We start from the raw sequence: 19,174 nt of genomic DNA, 5'->3' as shown, positions 1-19,174 counted from the left end.
TGTGTAAAACATGCAAGCAATTAGTAAAGTAGTAATCCTAGTTCAGTTGGCTCCAGGGGCTTACATATGTAATCCCCTTATTTCAGGCAGGTAACACTTAGCTTCCATTGATCCCAGTGGAATGAGTACTGAATATGTGTAACATGAGTGAAGTTGTAAATTTTTGCTGTTACTCATCATAACTACGACTGATACGCAGTCGTGGTTCTTTATCCAAGAATCTCAACATTTTTCTTCTGCTTTTCTCCTCTCTTAAAAGTACTATGTATTGTTTAATAAAGCAAGCCTGTGAATACAGTCCTAAACTCCTGCTATTGATAGATTCCCAATATTCATCCATTTTAATACAGTGAATTTTTTTCAAAGCAGTGGAAAATATCTGTGATGAAAAAAAGCACTGAAATCTCAGGACAGCTTGTAGAGAAATGACTTGATTTAAAACAACGTGTTAATCAAGATAATAATAAGCAAATTCATTAATGAAATGTATTTTTTTTCATAGTTTGAAATAGAACATGTTTGAAGTTAAATCAGCACAGCAGCTGCAGTAAGATTAGTGTCACATATTATTGTAATGTGAGTGAACAGTAGAAATAAACGAAATTAAAACTTTATAACATTTTTAAACAGCTTGATTCTTGAAACATTATTTAACTAGCTTGCTATGGGATATACTAATGGATTCATTCCAAATGTGTATATTTTCAATTAATTTACGTAAATGAGGTTAATTAACATCAGTGATATGGTAGAAAATATAAATATCTGAGGCTAAAAATGAAAACATTTGATTTATCAAAAAAACTTGAAAAGTCTGACATTTTTATTTGATGATTTTGAAGCTTTTCTTCAATCATCCAGCAGTTATAGAGAAACAAATATGCATATATGCTGTTATATTAAAGCAGATTTTTTTTCCTGTAAAATTCATACCATTCTCATAGGAATAGATGCTTTATAAATCTTAACTACCATAAAGCTTCGAGATATGCTGACACATTTTTTGAACTTGTGGTTACTGTTGCAATGGACCTGAATTTAATGCTGCTTTGAGAGACATCCTATTTTCTAGTGGAAAATCTTCTCTACAGTATTCAAATCTAATCCATATTGTGCCTATCACTGTGATACCTAAGTAGCTAATATAAGGATTTCAGATTTCAGCTGTGTCAGGATGTGGCAGAGAAGATTTCTGCTGCATCCTTCTAGACAGGATTGTGTATTTACAGGTCACCAAGGGGAGACTAAGTATATCCCACAGGGAGAAGGAAAATGGCACTGGCAGCCTCCATGCCAGCCCTTTGGCAAACAGGCTGCCACAAGCACAGAACCATGGTCTGCTTCTCAGTTGTAATAAATTGATTTTAAATAGGTGCTGATTTCTTGAGATGAGAAGAATATGAGTATGTGTCCTTTTTCCCATTCCTGTTAGAACAAATTGACACCTTTGGCTTTTTCTTAGTGCTCCTTGAGCACACAGTAACCAAACCTTAGAGATGCTCTCTTGCGCTGTGACACCACATTCTTGACAGGGCCATGCTCATCTGCCAAGCAATGTGCCAGGACTTGAGCATCATGGCCTGCACAGGCCGGAGACTGGCAAATGGTCTTGGGATCTAGTGTTAGGTCCTGACATGGTGCTGCTATACTGCCATGCCCAGCAGCACCATTTTTAGCCTACTTAGATCTAGCCCAATTTATGAATTTTATACACCATTTCGGATCTCACTGATGCCTTAGGAACTCAGGCAACCAGGAAAATTTCCCTTTTTTTTTATGACATGAGGTTATTGCTCAACTGCAACTGCCCTTTACTGTCATCCCCAGAAAACAAATACTGCTGTAACACCACTTATCCCTTTGCATTCTGTGACTGATAGGGCGCTTGCCACTGATTTCAGCAGAGCTACGAATTCATTCTATGGGGCTGCAGCTGTAGAGTGTTCACAGCAGCTCACTCAGAAACTCTGTTTTTCCTTCTTTGGAGTTTGCTTGCATGTTTGCTATATTGATTAATGCTCAGTTCCCTTTTCAAGATATACACAAAAGACTAAAATAAGAGAATTTTTACTGGCTTTTGTGTAAAGGCAATGTCTGCTCTTTTGTGCTTTATGTAGAGCTGGCCTGAAGATAGGAATAAATACATGTAGAGAAGGAAATCCATACAAATTTTTGGACACGTACGGGAAAAAGCATTTCATGATAGTGAGGTTTCGTTGCTTCACATACTTGAGTGCCTTTTTTCAATTTTGTTCTTTCACACTATGGAGAAAATTGGACTGTAAACTTCTAAACAGATTTAATGGGGATGAGCAACCAAATTTCTCTCTCTCACTTTTCATAGCTGCCCCCAGAATAAGCCACAGAGAGAAGCCACTCTCCTCACTGCATGAGTTCACTGTCCTTGCTAGCCTGCAGAGCTTTCACAATTTCCCCGCTCTCTGCAAAAAGAAAAAGTTGACAAGAAGAGTCTGGGGAGGGAGACCTCAACATGATTTTCCTCAGAGGAAATGGTCATTTTCTGGAAAGATTGCAGTCTTCCTATGGAAAATATTTCTGAGGAAAATTTCAGATCACTGCTAGCTTTGTGCCAAGTATTTTTCCTGTCTGAACACCAGTTCTGAGTTCTTCCTTACACAGAACATTTTTTTTTAAATAAGGTGTCACAAACAGTGATAAAGACATTTAAAATTGCTTGGAGGGGAGGCAGTGTTGAAAAATAAAAGTAGGTGTTTCATCACTACTTTCATCATTTCTGTCATAAGAAAAGATTGCACTGTTTTTCTTCTTATCTAAAATGAGTAATCTGACACAAACTGAAGGCAGTTTAATTTTCTCCTTTGACCAATATTTCACATAGTAACTACATGTCAATGCTCAGCAGCATTTTCTGTTTGTCTTCAAAGATGATGAACTAAGTGAATCTTAATATTTTTAACTTCTACAGAAATTTTGAGTTTTTCTTGCTTGTGGGCAGGTTCCTTCTCTTATGTTCAGATGTACAATTTTAAGTATGATAAAGCTATTTCTGTAGTTTACTACATCATTTATAGGCATATTGCATGTTGTCAGACTGTTTAATGAAAGCATTTATTTTTTAATTTCATAAAATCTCGTTTTCAAGATTTTTTTTTGTAGACTTATAGCAAGTATCAGTCTCCTGGACTTCTTGAGTTTTGTTTTACAGACATAGACTGGGTAGTCACATTATTTATCTAGAGATTAAAATGGACTTTTCTGTGTTATACATTTCCTTCTACAAAAATCTTTGTTATGAAACTCAAATTCAGAGCTCAACTTAGTGACTTTTAAAGAGAAGTGTAAAAAATAAGAAATATAATAATATCCCAAAACAGAAAGTGGGTCAGAGTTAAGTGAAAAGACCACAAAGATTCCTTAATTCACCTTCATATTCACACACTGGCACACACGTAAGAGAAGAAAAATAATACAAAAAAGAGTAGTTACAGATCAGTTCAACCTGAAGTCATACTTACATGCATTTTATTCCTGGAAATACTAAATGGTACCACCACAGAGCAGATATTATGTGAGTGACCTATTATATTTGATCTCTCTGGAGATACTATTTCATATTTATATAAGTTGCAAAGAAAGGAATGCCTCCTATTTATTTCCATGGAAACTACAACAGATATAAAGAGAACAAAAACGTTATTTGATAGAGAAAGATAGATTATTTGTCACTATCACTGTGGTACCTAAGTAGCTAATATAAGGATTTCAGATTTCAGCTGTGTCAGGATGTGGCAGAGAAGATTTCTGTTGCATCCTTCTAGCCAGGATTTTGTGTTTACAGGTCACCAAGGGGAGACTAAGTATATCCCACAGGGAGAAGGAAAATGGCACTGGCAGCCTCCTGCAAACAGGCTGCTGCAAACAGCCCTCTGGCAAACAGGCTGCTGCAAGCACAGAACCACTCAGCAGCTGTTGATGAATGTCAATGGGTGCAATTTTTCTCAATGTAATATTTCAGCTACACACCTTTGCTTCATATGCACTCACATGTTGGATGCCACTTTATCGGACTGCTCCTCTGCTGCCATCTGTCTCATGGAACAAAATGTGATGGGGTATTGGTGGGAAGGTGCAGCTTCTACTGCCATACCACCAACATCCACCTCTGTCACTGTAGGCAAACATCATAAATTCGCAGCAGTTTTTGTATATTAAATAAGTAAAATTTCATTTAACTAAAGTCTGGAAATTCAGCTTGAAATAAATAGTAATGTATACAACAACAGTTGTAAGAATACTGATGAAATAATCCTTATAAACATTTTTAAATGTTTGTGTTGAACTGATTTACAAACCTGGGAATATTCTGCTTACCTTTCCAAGGCTCAACTAGGCAGCTATGTAACTGTGATTCTTTCAAGGTTGCATAGGCCAGTAAGATTAATGTGAAAAGATTAAAAAGAATGGGACTATAATATAGCAGCTCAGGTATTCCTACTATAAGCTAAAGAAAGTATTACTGTCCCAAGTCAGTGGACACTTGATTGTAGTTTCTGTTAATTTTCTCATGCTGGGAGTTGATTGCTTTTGATTTTTAACATCTTGACTACGTAGCTCATATGCCAACATTAAACTGTAGATGTTAAAGTGGCTAAGTAACAGTTTAATACAATATCTATAAATTATGGGGTTTTGGAAAAAAATAACATTTGGGTCAACTTCTTAGAATGGGAAATATCTTAAAAGAGACAATGTGAAACAAGGGAAGTAGAAGAAGCATTTTTGTGGCGTGTTTGTGTAGTAATTACTCTTTTGCCACTGATATTGATATATTTGCAATATTTCTATCTTATTGAAGATCATTTGCTTTGCCAGATGCAAAATGTAATCCTTACAGGGAGCTTATAAACTTTGTTTTCTGTATCAGTTTAAGTTGTGTGTGTTTCCCCAAAGACACGATCGTGTTGGATTTATGCTATATAGAGATGGTACATTTTATGTTTCCTAATTTGATGCTTTTGTTCATATAGTAGGGTTTTAGTTTCAAATCCTTCTCCTCCTGATCAGCTTTCTATCTTATTTAGTAATTGCTGTTTTCTTGGGGATTATTTTAATGCTTGCTCCTGAGACCTATTAGAAAATGAATTTACTTGCTCCTTGCTGCTTCTTCAGGCATCAAAACCTGGTGAATTTTCTTAATGTAAGCCTCAAAGCTTATGACAAGGGTAAGTTCAAGATCAGCTTTTCAGGCAGTTTCACTATGTGAGTGTGTACATATGTAAGTGGAGTACACTACAGTGAAAGCTGGATGGACACCCAACATTGAGCTGTTTCAACTGTAAAAACAAATTTGTTTTTAAACTCACAATCCAATTCCATTTTCCTTTTCCGTGATGACAATAGAATATAAATATTATTTTTTTCGTTAACCTGGGGCTAGTCCAAATGTATATTATGCTAGTAATTTCCTAACAGTGCATGAAATTGATGCTTGGGCTATAAGTATTTCATGTAAATCTTTTCAGTTACAAGGTATGCACAAATAAATACAGAAAAAGAAATGCTGAGTTTATACTTATTTAGCAGATAGATTCAAGTATATTTTGAGGATAAAAAAGCAACAAAAAAGGCTTTCTTTTCACTTTTATTTTTCCCTGGGCTGCCTTCTCACCTTTTTAAGGTTAATTTTCTGTTTTTGTATGTGCATATTTATTTTTCTTCATCCTGTATACTCAAACCTGCAATAATAGACTCAGAGAAATCTCCCTGCTGACTATGTCTCATCTGTCTCTCTTTTGGGCAGAAGCTGCTATCGTTTAAGGGTTATGGTTCCATTAAGGAGCTTAATAATTAATTACATTTATTCCTGAGTAGGGACACACTACAATGCTAGATTTATTTCAGCTCATAATATTACATGTGCTCACTAAAGTATGATGTTGCTCTTTTCAGGTTCTGTATAAACAAAAACATGATGCTGAGAAAGGAACTTCAGATTATGCACATATGAAGGAACCTCCGGATATTAAGCATGCCATGGAAGTCAGTAAATACCAGAGTGATGTAAGTACTCCCCCACCTCACCAGTTGAACTCATCAAGTGAAATTAGTTTCACTTGTTTTGGATACCTACTAACTGATAGGAAATGGGCATGGAATGTTTTCATATTTAATTAATTGGAATTTTTTTACATTATACACTCTGAAGTATTTTGGGACATGATGTGTGTATAAGGTAAGCTATGAGTGATGTTATGTGATTTGTGATAAAGAGCACTGGAATGTGTTTTTTACCATTCCTTAATAGTCATTTTTATTGCTGTTAAGAGCTATGGATTCGAAGTAAAATTACAGAAAGAAGGATTACAGAATTTTTAAAATTAATCTATACTTGTACTTTAAAACAGTTTGCATGAACAGTGATGTAGCTTTGGTGTCTTACACTATCAACTTTTGGATGATTCAGTTAAGAGGAGGAAAGGGGGGTAATTTTTGCCCTGCTATTGCACATTTTTATGAACGTGAATTATTTTCTTCCTGTCTCATGAATACATACCCCAGTGAGTTCCAAAGAATAATTTCTGACTGATGTCACAAAATCAGAACGATAGAGTGGAGTTTGATACTTCATACTAGTTTATGCCACTGGCTGAAGTGTTTGTTATCATTTACTTAGTTAAATAATTTAAAATAAATTATTTGGCTATTTAGTGTTTGTTTTTTTAAAAAATTAGTTTATTTTTTTACTGCTGCTTGTTTATTTCTTGAAGTGCTTTTATTTTTCACAGTATAAGAGCCTAATAATACTATTTGTGTTTTTTATTAACTTCAGTTCAGGTTTGATCTCACAATCCCTTATGCTGTGCTCTACTTACCCAAAGACAACTTTGAAGAAAATGTATGTTAGTCTTAGTTTTTGTAAAAGATTATTTAAGAAAAAAGTAAAGTTTAAGAGAAAATTGTCTAGAACAGTGAAACCATTTCAAAGGGAGCACAAAGCCCTTATAAACAGCTTACACCTATTTACCATTTAAGTTGTGTTCTACTACTGTTTTTAGATAACAAAGTGAAGTCAGGTAAGTAGATGATTTTACAACTCTCTTGTTTCTCAGATAAATGGGATATTTCTTTGCTGCTAACAATATAGAAAATAAAGGTGTTCATTTTGAATTATCTTAAGTTTACCCTGTCTTCCATACTGACAGTGTAACAAACACTCAGGTTATACAGACTGAAAGTTAAATGTCAGTGTTAGATATATGTTCGTGTGTACAGAGTCTTGACAGCTGGCCGCTGATTAAAAGGCTGCTGGAAAACTTCAGGGAAGCATTATGTTTGCAGAATAACTTTTTTTTTCTGCTGGGAAATACTTGAGCTGGAACTCCCAGAAGAGATTTGCAACCTGCCTAGATTACAGAATTCCCTCTTCCTGTCAAGCTCTGACCGTCTCTGCTGTTGGAAGCATCAGGATGTCAGACTCAAAGAGGATACAAGCTGAGAATGTGAACTCTCTTCATCAGTTCACGTTTGTTTTTACCTAACTAGGAATGATTGCAGATTACTAGGGAAGGAAATCGTATTGGGAAGAGAGATGGAAATCATTCTCAGAGTAGGTGGTGAGACTAAGAGGAATATGAGATGAGTTTTGGAGTCAAATTCATCATGGTCTGGGGATTAGTATGCTAGCACAAAACCTACTCCCCTTCTACAGCTGTACATCACCTGCTAATAGAGTTAAGGAGGGCAGGGTACAGATGTGGCAGTAAATGAAATTCAGTTGTTACATCTTCTTTCATCCTTAAAGCAAGCAAAAAAGGAAATGGAGGCAAACACAGGAGGGAAGCATGTTTTGATAAATGAGAACTTCTAACAGCATATTAAAAATAATGAAAAAATACTGCAGAAGGTATTTTGTGCCTGAACAAACTTAAAAAAAAAAAAAAAAAGAAAAAAAAAAAAGAAAATCAAACAAAACCTTCAAATCTAACCAGTTAATTTCATCTGTCAGAGATTTCTGGTTGCTCATGAGGAGCTATAGTGCAATGGAGCTATATCTGTATCACACATAAAAGAGCAAGTTTTGTAAGTTCAGTTATTGTTCATCAGACTTACACAACTCCATTGGGTCATTATTTGAGCACCATGCTGAATGTAGGTTGTGGATTCCTTGCTTTGCAAGTAAAAGTTTTAATTCAGAGCCATGTGTCTTTTTATCTTTAAGTCAGAGTAAGGAATAGCAAGTGTCCCAGATGTGGAGCATTTCTCTTTCAGAATGTAGACTATTTGTAGAATCACAGCTTTGAAAGTGCAGTGTAAAAAGAAGGAAACTACTGGGGGAATAGAAGGACAAAGCTTTTTATCCACCACTCTGTACAGTATACCTATGGGAGCAGAATGCGTGTTTACCTACAATGGTCTGCCAACTCAATTCAACCTTTACATGCAGGGTTTGCATCTAATAGGATTAGGATGTGTTTAAGACTATTTACTTAGGCTTAAAATAAGGCTGACATTTATACTCAACTCTGTGAAATGTGCAATTTCCTTTAAAAATTAAGACTGTGTTCAACTTACAATACATTTGTGCTGACATTTGGAAGCTGTCATGTGCTCCAGGCCTTCACACCACTTTGAATATCATTAAAATATTGTATGAGTGTGGGTTGAAGCTGAATAATAGGGAAATACTATAAAATCTCCTGAACAATGTGATCATGTATAAAAAAAAGATTTTTCTCTTCATTCTTCCACTGAAGAAAATTGCCTTTAACAAAAGTGAGTTTTTTAATAATAGGGAATTGAAAAATAATTTAGATACTACACAATGCTTATATATACAATACTTTACAAAAGCGTGTTTATCCACATTGGAGTACTTTTCTCTATAAATTATGTTTCTGTTTTTTGAAGTGAATATTAATGATGTGACTTTGGCGTGCAAAAGCATTTGGAGAAATGTAAACTAGGGCCTGTCTTAAGTCTGTGCTAGGCTGATGTCATTTGTCTCATCTGGAAGTTTCCAAACTTGAAACCAAAACTAGACTGTGGTCTTTAAAAAGGTGGTGGTCTGGTCACATAACTGAATTACCTTACATGAGAATCAAATGGATGGAAGAAAGGAAGAAATTAAACACTGAAATAACGTGACAATTAGGTTTCTGAAGGAAAGAAAGCACTTGGTTTTTCACACAGCATTTGATGAAGATACAGATCCATTTTTTTTTCTATTTTATGACCTGGTCCATCACTGAGTATTATGAATTTCAAAACAATGTTCAGTTTCTAGCTGTTTTCATGTTCTGTGTGGTTAAAATTCCACGTATTTTCCTCATGCCATTGCATTGTATGAAAGAAGTAAGTGCTGATCTCTTTTTACAAACAGCAGAATTGCAGTAGACTCATCTATGAACATTTAAAGACAGTTTGCAGATCTGAAGTTAGAGTGTTTGTATTTGTCCTCTTAGTTTTGATACCAAACAGTGATGCTTGACAGTTGAGCAAAGGTTTGATATTTATATATATATCTGTATGGTCTTTCCAGTCCAAATGATTTTGGTATCAGTACTTTTACTTTTCCATTAATCATCTAAATTTGAATATTTAAGTAGTCCATAGTATCTTAGGAGTGCATTTTTTCCATGTTCAAGATATTGTGCTGTCATAAACCATACATTTACATACTTTCTAATAAGACCAAATCAGCAGATTTCAAATGTGCTTAAATAACATCCTCAACATACCAAGATGTTCGTGTTTGTTTTGATGTAGATTATACTAAATTCAAGCTTCTCTGGTTCTCTATTCAGCATCTGCATTAGAAAAATCACCTTTCCCTGACTAACTTTCTGCAGACAGTGATTGTCAACAGGTCCCTCTGGACCACTTCTGGTGCTGAAAATGATGTGTTTGCTCCTGATATAATTGGGACCAATCAATTTTCAAGCGCATTACTGGAAAGGGTGACTGCATCAATCTGTAATGGACCATAAATGTGTTTGTCTTTCCATGTGAGCTGGGAAACAGTTTTCAACACTATTTAAATGGGGGATCAGAAAAGCTGTTGCCAATGACCATTGTCACCAGTTAGTCATTTTCTTAGTGTTGATGGACCCCAAAGTGCAGACGATAGAAAAGGGGGCAAAGACACGACTGACAGACCATTACTAAGTGGACTCGTATTTGTCTGAAAATGCTAATCAAGAACAAACTGTAAGAGACAAATTATTTTGCAGATAGTTGTACCCAACTTTTTCCTGACATCCATATCTGTGAAGCTCAAGAAATCAAAACGTGTACAAATCCACTTGTGCACATTTTAATAATTTGTTAAATATAGATTGGAGTAGTTTTGGAATCGGAATAGAGGAGGACAAAGTAGTGCAAGAAAAGTCTGAGTCCCTTAAACCTGGGTGTGCTTGGGTGACTGTGTAGCAGAAGTTTCCATTTGTTAATTGACAATTTGAGATTTTTTTGTAGTTTCGTTTGAAATGTGTTTACTGTGTAGCATTGTAGTACATCCCAATGACCTGGTACCATCACGAAAGGTGAAATCTGTTTATCCTCTGTGGGCCTCATGTCTTTTCATAAAGCTGAAGATTGGGCCCTGTTTAAATTGGCCTACTCATTGTATGGAAACCCTGAATATTTTTTTCAGCTTTGCAAAAACTACTGGCAGTTCAGAGTGTGTTTGGGGTTTAAAGATGGAAATGGCTTTTGTTCATTAGTTTTATGGATACTTTAAAAATACTCAGCAGTGTAACCACTTTAGTAATTTCAAATCAGGGGTAGAAAAACACTTTATATTTAGTTGATATTTGTAATAGTTTCCTTTTTGTCCTTTTTTCCCTTTGGTCTTCTGTAATTCTTCATTTAGATCACTTGCTGCTGCTCCTTAGATGTCAGTGTCTCAGTTTCTTTTTCCTGTATAATGTCCAGTTTGAGCAGATGTTTCACAGACGTGTATTCCTCACAAGAAAGACCATTTCTTGAATCTCCAGTGATGTCTTTTGGTAGAGCTTGAGCACTGCTTTGAAGAGAAGATTGAGTGAGGGCTCCGTGCAATGCCTGGAAGTGCTAGTCAGGGTCTGAGCCCTGAGCTCTTGATGAGGGGCTGAACAAAATCTGGAGAAAAGACCTTCCATGTGCGTTTCTGCTCTTTCCTTTCTGGGTGCTTTCCCTTATTTATTCTTTACTTGACCATGCTACTTTTTCTCTTCTCTACCTTCCACCTTCTTGGTGCCTGTGTGTGCATGCACTGTGATGGTGGCTTTGCTCTTTCTACATTTGTTCCCCTGCTCTCACAGAATAGCTTTCCTTTTACTGTTCTATTGTAGCACTATAAAAAAAATCACTAGATGGAACAGAATAGCAGCTGTGTAATAGAGGCCAGCACACTGTCCCAATGGGAAAGGGTCAGCATCCAGGGACTGAGGTTATTCAGGAAATGGGAAACATATTTTTTCTTTCTTTGGCCTACCTCTGACAAACTACTGTTCTGCTGCATAACATTTTTATTCTCACTGGAGTATGACAAGCTGCAGAATGGAGCAAATATATATTGCAGACATTTTTAAAATGTTAGATGACTTTCCCTGAGACATAAGTAATAGGTACACTGGTTTAGGTGCAGGAAGAATAATAATTCACATGCAGGGAGCTATAGCAATTGGCCTTACATCTAATATAATTGAAAATGGCGAAAAACAAAGGACTGTCACTGTCTTATTTCTTCCTCCCCTTTCCCCCCTGAAATTAACCACAGTCTATTATTTCATGTACTGCATGATCATGTCATTTGGAAGCAGTAACTGACCACATTTCCTCAACTTTATCACTGCTGTTCTCAATTCTCTGTTGTTAAATTCACTCCATTCCTAATTTCTATTTTGAGCACATATGCTGGTCTTTAATTTGCAATTTACATGGATGATAGGGTGCTATTCACAAACCTGTTTCAGCTGCTTCTGTGGTTTTCACCTCACCTCATGTGGTCATTAGGATGAACAGCATATAATTAACTAAATTCATGTAAAGCCCTGAATTGCAAATGCATCTAGTTTCTTAAAAATAAATAAAGAAAAGAAACTGGAGCCTAACCAAAACAAAACTTCAGTGGCTGTAATAGCCTAGAAGAAATAGCTTTTATTTTATTGATAGGTTGGCTATTTTCATGCAACTTATTTGTTTATTTATGTTATCATTGATTGCACGTGTGTGTCAATCATTGTACGTTAAAAAATCATAAAATCTATTTGTGGGCAAACAGCCAACAGTTTGATGTCTATTTAGGTTGTCTACTTAGTTGAGGCCATATGGATGCAATATTACTTTCCTGTTGCCTATAAAATATATGCCAAAAAGTAAGGGTTTTTTTTCATTGTTCTTGGATGTTTTTTGTTTTCTAATTTTTACATGACATTTCTACAGATTTGTCACTTGGTGCTGCTCTTGATGATTGCTAGACTTATAGGTGAATTTGTTGCGTTGTGGCCATACTAAAACTGTGCACTGGAAACAGGAGGTGGATATACTGGTTATAGCACATAAAGCTTCAACTGAGTGAACCTTTCAGGACTTTCTTCACAGTAAGGATGATGGAGCCGCTCAAGGATGTTGTGGATTATCCTTCTCTGGAGATAATCAATCTGGATGCCTACCTGTGCAACCTGGGCTTGGACTCCATGATCTCTGGAGGTCCCTTCCAGCCCCTGCAATTCTGTGACTTTTTAATGGTGAAATACAACTTTGAGAGGTCAGTTACCACTGTTAAACAGTACAAAAAGAAAATATACAGCTGTCCAGTAGAACAGGAATTATTTTGATACTTAATATGTCATGTGGACTTCATGACCTCTGACTTTTGCATGGAACTTCAACTTGACAGACACTTTTGAATACCAGAGATGATATTCTTAATCATTCAGAATAATTCAGTGAGACAGCTCTTGGAAATTGACTTGGATTGACACACGCTATAAAACAAGGGAGAGGAAAAAATCTATGGGCTGGAGTTAGGAAAAGGATAGCCTGTGGTCTGTGAGCTTTGGAGCACCTCTGAGATCTAGACTGCTTCTGCAATTGCTTTGCTAAGTAGTGAGTGCTTGGACTCTCCTATCTGTGGTTTAGTATTCTGGCCAGTCTTCTGAGCCCATTAATTATTGTAGTGACTTCTGCACAAATAGAAAGATCCAGTCTTGTGTGCTGCACATGCTGGAACACTCAGCCTTCTTGTTCCCATGATTGTGTAAAGTAGAGGATAAGTGGAGTTGCAGGGAATAACAGCGTGCTGTGTTGGGGTTGTGTCATTTAATTACAGCCCAGCCTCATGACTGGCTGTTACTGAGAGGGCGGTTCACCATGGTACAGTTACAGGCTCTCATCAGTGTGGCTGCAATCTGCTAGGCTACATATCCTGGAGGCATTCATTTATATTAAAAGAAAAGCGTACAGCACAGAAAAAAAAAAAAACAAACAAAAAACTGTCCTCTTGCAATTCCCCTGAAATTTAATGATAAAACCTAATATTTGGGTCTTTTCAGCACTTTCATTTTCTACTATGCTTCCAAGTGAAACCATTTTTCATTTTAATATGGTATTTTATGCTTCTGAATTTCTTTCTCAGCCTGTTATCCTGTGTGTAGGTCTCACTAAATAAACTCTATCAAGCAGGACTGTGTTGGCATAAATTAGGTGGAGTTTCACTGAATTTGACTGCTGAGCTGATAGGTCATTCAAAGATGATTTATAAACTTGAAACTTTTTTTGTTTGTTTTAATCAAAACTATTTCTTCTTCTGTTTTTTTTTTTTTTTTTTTTTTGTTTTGTTTTGTTTTGTTTTGTTTTTCTTGACAGGTGTCATATAAGAGGGATGTGCAAGATACTCACAGATACACTGACGTGCTGAACAGGCCAGACATAAAGATGGCAACAGAGATAACAAAGATAATAAGTGATGTATGTGCTTCTGATAGTCTATTTGTACTTTTTCAGACATTATTATTCCAATTTCAGTCAAATCATTCAGAATGCTTCTGAAATTCTCATATTTCCAAGCAAGAGCAGAAAACATGCCTCTCCAAATCTGATAGGAAGCGTTGGAAGGGGGGAAATAACTTGCCTGGAATGTTACGAAGTTGTGGATTGCTTTCTTTGATGTTGACATCCTGACGTTTACAACTGGTGACTAAAGACAATGTTACATTTAGTGAAGTTGGTTTTGTTTCAGTTTCATTCATTCTAAAAATTAGATACCTGCTGTCATGTTGGGGAGCCTAGTTGGGGAGAGGTGCACCTCCCAGTACCTTTTTCCTCCTCTTACTCCCTCTAGCAGTGGCAGGGACATGCAGCTCCCATTGTCCTTAGATGAGACTGTGTTGGCAAGCAGCACCCTCCTCCATGCAGCTCCCATCCCTGAGCTCTGCGCTCAAATTCTTGTTCCTTCCACTGTGACATCTGCTAATGGATTGGGCAAGGAGCAGAAGCAGTTATGTGTGATGCTATTTAATTTGTTATTATAGACTATATAAAAGCATATAAACTCTATAAATATATATGTGTATATCTATATAATGTTTATATATATATAATGTTTATATAAAACAATATATATATATATATAAATTCTGAACCAAGACTTTAAACAGTTGCTATTAGTTTTATGTGAGGCTGATCAGGCATCTCTTTTGGAGAGTTGTCACTTACGGAAGTACAGCTTTAAGACAGATGAGATTCATTCACCTTTGAACACAGCATTTTCTGAAAACTAAAACCTCTTAATAAGTCTTATGTTCAATGCCCAGTTACAAATTGCTGTAAAATCCCTGTTTTGCTTAGAGTAGCTTTGGATCTTTTCCTTTTCTCTGTTGTTAAGATGACTCCTTGCTGATTCACAGAGCCTGAGTAATGTAAGAAACCTATTTTGGGCAATAGCAGTTTAGTTTGTTATATTTCAAAGCACCTACTGTGAATTTATCTCTACTATTTTCTAATGCATTTTGAAAAAACAAAACAAAACAGCAATTTACATAGGCAGTCATTCAGCTGGAAAGATCAGATAACACCAACACTGTGGGACTAACTCCTCCCTGTTACACCAGTGCAACCTTACTGACATCCAGTGAGATTGCAGTGGTAAAACTGAGAGTGGAATTTGACCTGTATTTCAAAAAAGCTGCCCCTCAGCCTAGTTTTGTTTCAAGGCTATTTTCAGCTGCTACAAATAATCTGTGTAAACTGCAGACCATGTCTTAAGAAGTGCTGAACCACTGTAACTCATTCTGCCCTGATTGGGAGCAGTGGGAGAAGTGCATTTCTCAGGCTTAACTCATGCATTTCGTTAAAGTTGAATTTTATGAATGCTGTGCATTGTGTTTTACAATAAATAAATGTTATGTTTTTAATGAGGTGAAGCATGAGAAGAGCTGTTTTTCTGAACTGACTAGAGTATTACTTAGGTTTAAAGCTTACGTTTCTTTAAAAAAAAAAAGTGTCCAAACAATGTAATAGTGATTCATATTCATTTTCTTGATTTGTTTAAGGCTGAGTACAAGAAAGGAAGGGGAGAGATGAACAAGGAACCCGCTGTACTTGGAAGACCAGATTTTGAACATGCTAAAGGAGTTTCTAAACTTCTAAGCCAAGTAAGATTTTCTGTCATTTTACAATGACTTCATTCAGATATCTCGTTCCTAGTAATTCAAGAAAATATTTAGATTTTTAGATGATTATCTCTAATTGCATGAGGATTATGTTCTCAAACCCTTTTCATATGGTATTGCAATGGCTGGTAAATTTAAGACTCCTAGGAAGCAGAATATACATTTTAATGCAAAAATGCAATGAATTTTGACTCTTACAACTCTTCTTTGGTGGAAGTGGTGTATATTTATATGTATTATCTAGGGTTTCTAAAATATTAACTGTATGTAATTTAGTGGCAAATATTGCTACTCACTCAGTTTGAATAGAACTTTACTCTGTGATTAATCCCACTGAAGTAACTGTGGTCTTTTGTGTAACCTCTTGCTAATGTGAGTAATGGGATCTGAATTTGGCCTGACATGTAAACCGCCTGCCTTTCCTCCCCCTGAAACTGAAGCTTTTATGTACTACTTTCTGTTATATATTAACCTCAAAAAAAAAAAAAAAAAAAAAAAAAGAAAAGAAAAATGGAGAAGTCATTTTTATCCAAAACTGAAAAAAAGCTGGAACATAAATATTCTCTTTTCCTCTCGTGGCTCTTCTACTACTACAGATCAACTTCACATTATGAGAAGAAGCTGACCTGCTTTTTATTTTTAATTTAAATTTTAACAGTACCTTGCATAATCCTTGCTAATAACCCTGCCAGGCTACACTCAGTGCTGTTTTAAACCAAGGAACAAATTCTACCCTCCTGTGTGAGGAGGATTACCCCCTTTGATTGGAGAAGGCCATGTCAGTCTTCCCACAGATAGGAATAAAAGCAAACAACTTGAGTGGACTAGAACAGTCTGCAGATCAGCGTTGTATAACAGCTCCTTATGATTTGGCAAGATGGCGAAAGTCTTTAGAACTAGAATAAAATGAGAATAATATGTCATAGAGAACAAGCTGCAGAACAGTGTAGTGTCTGTCTACAAGGGACTGAGCTTCTTTTGATGCCAGCAGACATTGCCCTTAGATATCTATTGCATGACTTCTTGTTTCACTGAATGATCATTAACTTTCAAGTGGTCTTTTGTTTTTGGTATCATGCAAACTGGGAAGTCAACCTGCGCTTTCTAGGAAGAGCCAGTGCTGTGCTGTCTGTTCAGAATTTGGTGTCCCTTCTAGGGAAGGCAGGTGCTTGTCTTGGCAGTTTTTTAAAAGAGTTCATCTCTAAATTTAGCATGTGACATCTGCTATTTCCACCTAATGGCAGGCTACACATTCCATTACAACTTGTTTCAGAATGTAGTGGGGTTGCAGCTGCCTATTGTCACAAAGGGAACCATTGCAGGTCCCTTGCCAATAGCTCTGCTATCTCACTATGCTTGGTACCAGAGTTTTTAATCAGCAATAGAAATAACAAAAAAAAACCCACCTGGATTCTGGTTTCCTGAAGGCTAGTGCTGTGCCAGTTGCATCACATTCTTAATTAATGTGTGTTTTATCTCATTTCTGATAGAAGTGCATTTTCTCCTGGACACTGAATGCTGTTCCTGCCAAAGAAGTAGCTTTATCATACAATCTCTTCACATCCAGGGACAGGGATGGCACCACTTATAGTTGAGATTCTTCTGCAGGAGGAATTATTTGGTGACAATTTTAACTTTTACAGAGGATCCAAATAGTGCAGAGGGTGTGTCAAGAAGAGGAGAGAGCAGTTGATACCATGAGCTTGCAGTTTGTTTGTAAAAATAATTCTTATTTGTCCTACTGGTCAAACACAGAGACAGGGCCTGGATCCCAGTTTTGGCATCTTTTCATCTTTTGTCCTCCCCTCAGTCTTATATTGATGGAGTAGTTCAGCTGGAAGGGACTTTCTAATCAACTATCCAACGAGGCTGCTTTCAATATGTGAGATAGGCCACATACTATTAAAAATGTGGCTGGGCATGTATAAAAATGATTGGGCTTCAGCCTGACACTCTGCTGCCATCCATCTGTGTAGTGTAGCATGGAAGCTGTAAGTATTAAGCTGCTTCTAGCAGCAGAGAGGTGCATTCAGCAATTCCCCACCTCCTCTGAAGGAAAGGCAGTGACCATGAGTTGTCTAATGTTTTTATATATTGTTTGAATCATTATAACACTTAGACACACTGGTTGTAAATCAAGAGCATCCTGCATAACCACAGAAAAATTATGATGACCCCTGTGTCCAAGAAGCAGGGTGATGGGTCACGATGAAGAATGCACCTGTGCTGTAGGAGAGGAAGTGCACTAAATGTATGTCAGCTTCGTCAGTCCTCTTTATGTAGGGATCATGAAACAGGCTTGTAACAATTATAAGATTTTAAAATAGTGAAGTTAATGATCTCTTTATTGTCTCCAGACTTTCTGGGTTTTAGGGTTTTAATTTCCTTCTCAGCAAATAGGAGCTCTAGAAACTTTTTGTGTAGAAAGTTGATAATCTCCCTTAATAGCACAAATCTATAAGCTATGACATGCAGAAAAATATTAGTTATTTGACCCTCACAGTAAATTAGCAAAGTTGACTATTCTGATGGATGTAATAGGAAGAAAAGATGATAACATGTTTTAATGTGATGCATATGGGTAGGTAATTTAGGGAGTATAGAGAACAGGAGCATGAAGAGGTCAGGCAGTGTGGGTGTAACAAAGGGAGAAAGCAATCAATGCAGCGAGGAAGGCAAAGTGAAGAAAACCGTGTTAATGTTTGACTGGTACTCGAGGCTGTACCAAATCAGTGTACTTTCTCTTTAAAAACAAACAAACAAAAAATAAAACCAAACAACCGAAGTCTTGATAACAGCAGCAGCCTAGGACTAGAATATTTACCCTCAGCATAATATAACTTCTTTCTGTTGATTTGAAACCAAATTTGAAACAGAAGCTGTGTTAGTCTTTGTGAAAACATGAAGCTTGTCAGTTTGCTGAATGTACATAGTACAGTTTGGGTTGTTTTTTGCGTTTCTTTTTAAATCAAACTCTTCCTTATATCTTCTTTATGTCATCTCATCACTTGATGAGATTTTTCAAAGAGCTGCTGATATGAAGCTTTCCCCTTGTTGTTGCTTAATATTGGTTTTATGATAAATAATTTGGAATATTCATATTTATATTCATTCTGGTGCATTGTTTCAAGGATGAAAGTGTTAGAGGTAGATTTTTCTTTTCCCCCATGATATATTTTCTCTGAGATTATCAGTGGACTAGGATTTTCTGTTTTTCTTTGCATTAAGTTCTGCTAAAGATTTTAGCCACCACTATTTTAATTCAGCTCTTTATTTACATCACATTTCCTTCAATATCTATGTCCTTTACAAGTTTTTTATTTTTTTAAAATATGCTTTCATATGGTCATGAGGAAATGCTTTAGCTGCAAGTGTCTGCTTCATCCTGGGATCCCAGTGATTGAATGATTCAATTTTTTGTAGTTTCTTTGTAAATCTGAACAGTGGGTGATGTCACCCACTTCTGAAACTGAACACTCCCTGTGTGAACAGCTTTGAACTAAAGATTTTGATTTAGGAATGTTGCTGCAAAACTTCAA

At 36.3% G+C, this 19,174-nt stretch overlaps 2 protein-coding genes across 3 annotated transcripts in view; both read left to right on the top strand.

The window, feature by feature from the left end:
• LOC306948731 (LIM zinc-binding domain-containing Nebulette) overlaps nt 1–19,174 on the top strand; it is a gene marked incomplete at both ends in the record, with an annotated part of 234,835 nt that overhangs the window by 161,645 nt on the left and 54,016 nt on the right. The window lies entirely within an intron of this gene.
• LOC306948601 (uncharacterized protein) overlaps nt 1–19,174 on the top strand; it is a gene marked incomplete at both ends in the record, with an annotated part of 60,456 nt that overhangs the window by 9,991 nt on the left and 31,291 nt on the right. Inside the window, 3 exons of the mRNA XM_079538245.1 lie at nt 5,932–6,042; nt 13,831–13,932; nt 15,516–15,617. Of these exons, the coding sequence (XP_079394371.1) occupies nt 5,932–6,042; nt 13,831–13,932; nt 15,516–15,617 (315 nt within the window). The remainder of the gene's footprint in view (nt 1–5,931; nt 6,043–13,830; nt 13,933–15,515; nt 15,618–19,174) is intronic.

This window comes from Tetrao urogallus (assembly GCF_951394365.1).
Source record: "Tetrao urogallus genome assembly, chromosome: 7".
NCBI classification, from domain to species: Eukaryota; Metazoa; Chordata; class Aves; order Galliformes; family Phasianidae; genus Tetrao; species Tetrao urogallus.
Note: the sequence above shows the minus strand (reverse complement) of the source record. Positions and strands in the feature narration are given on the sequence as shown.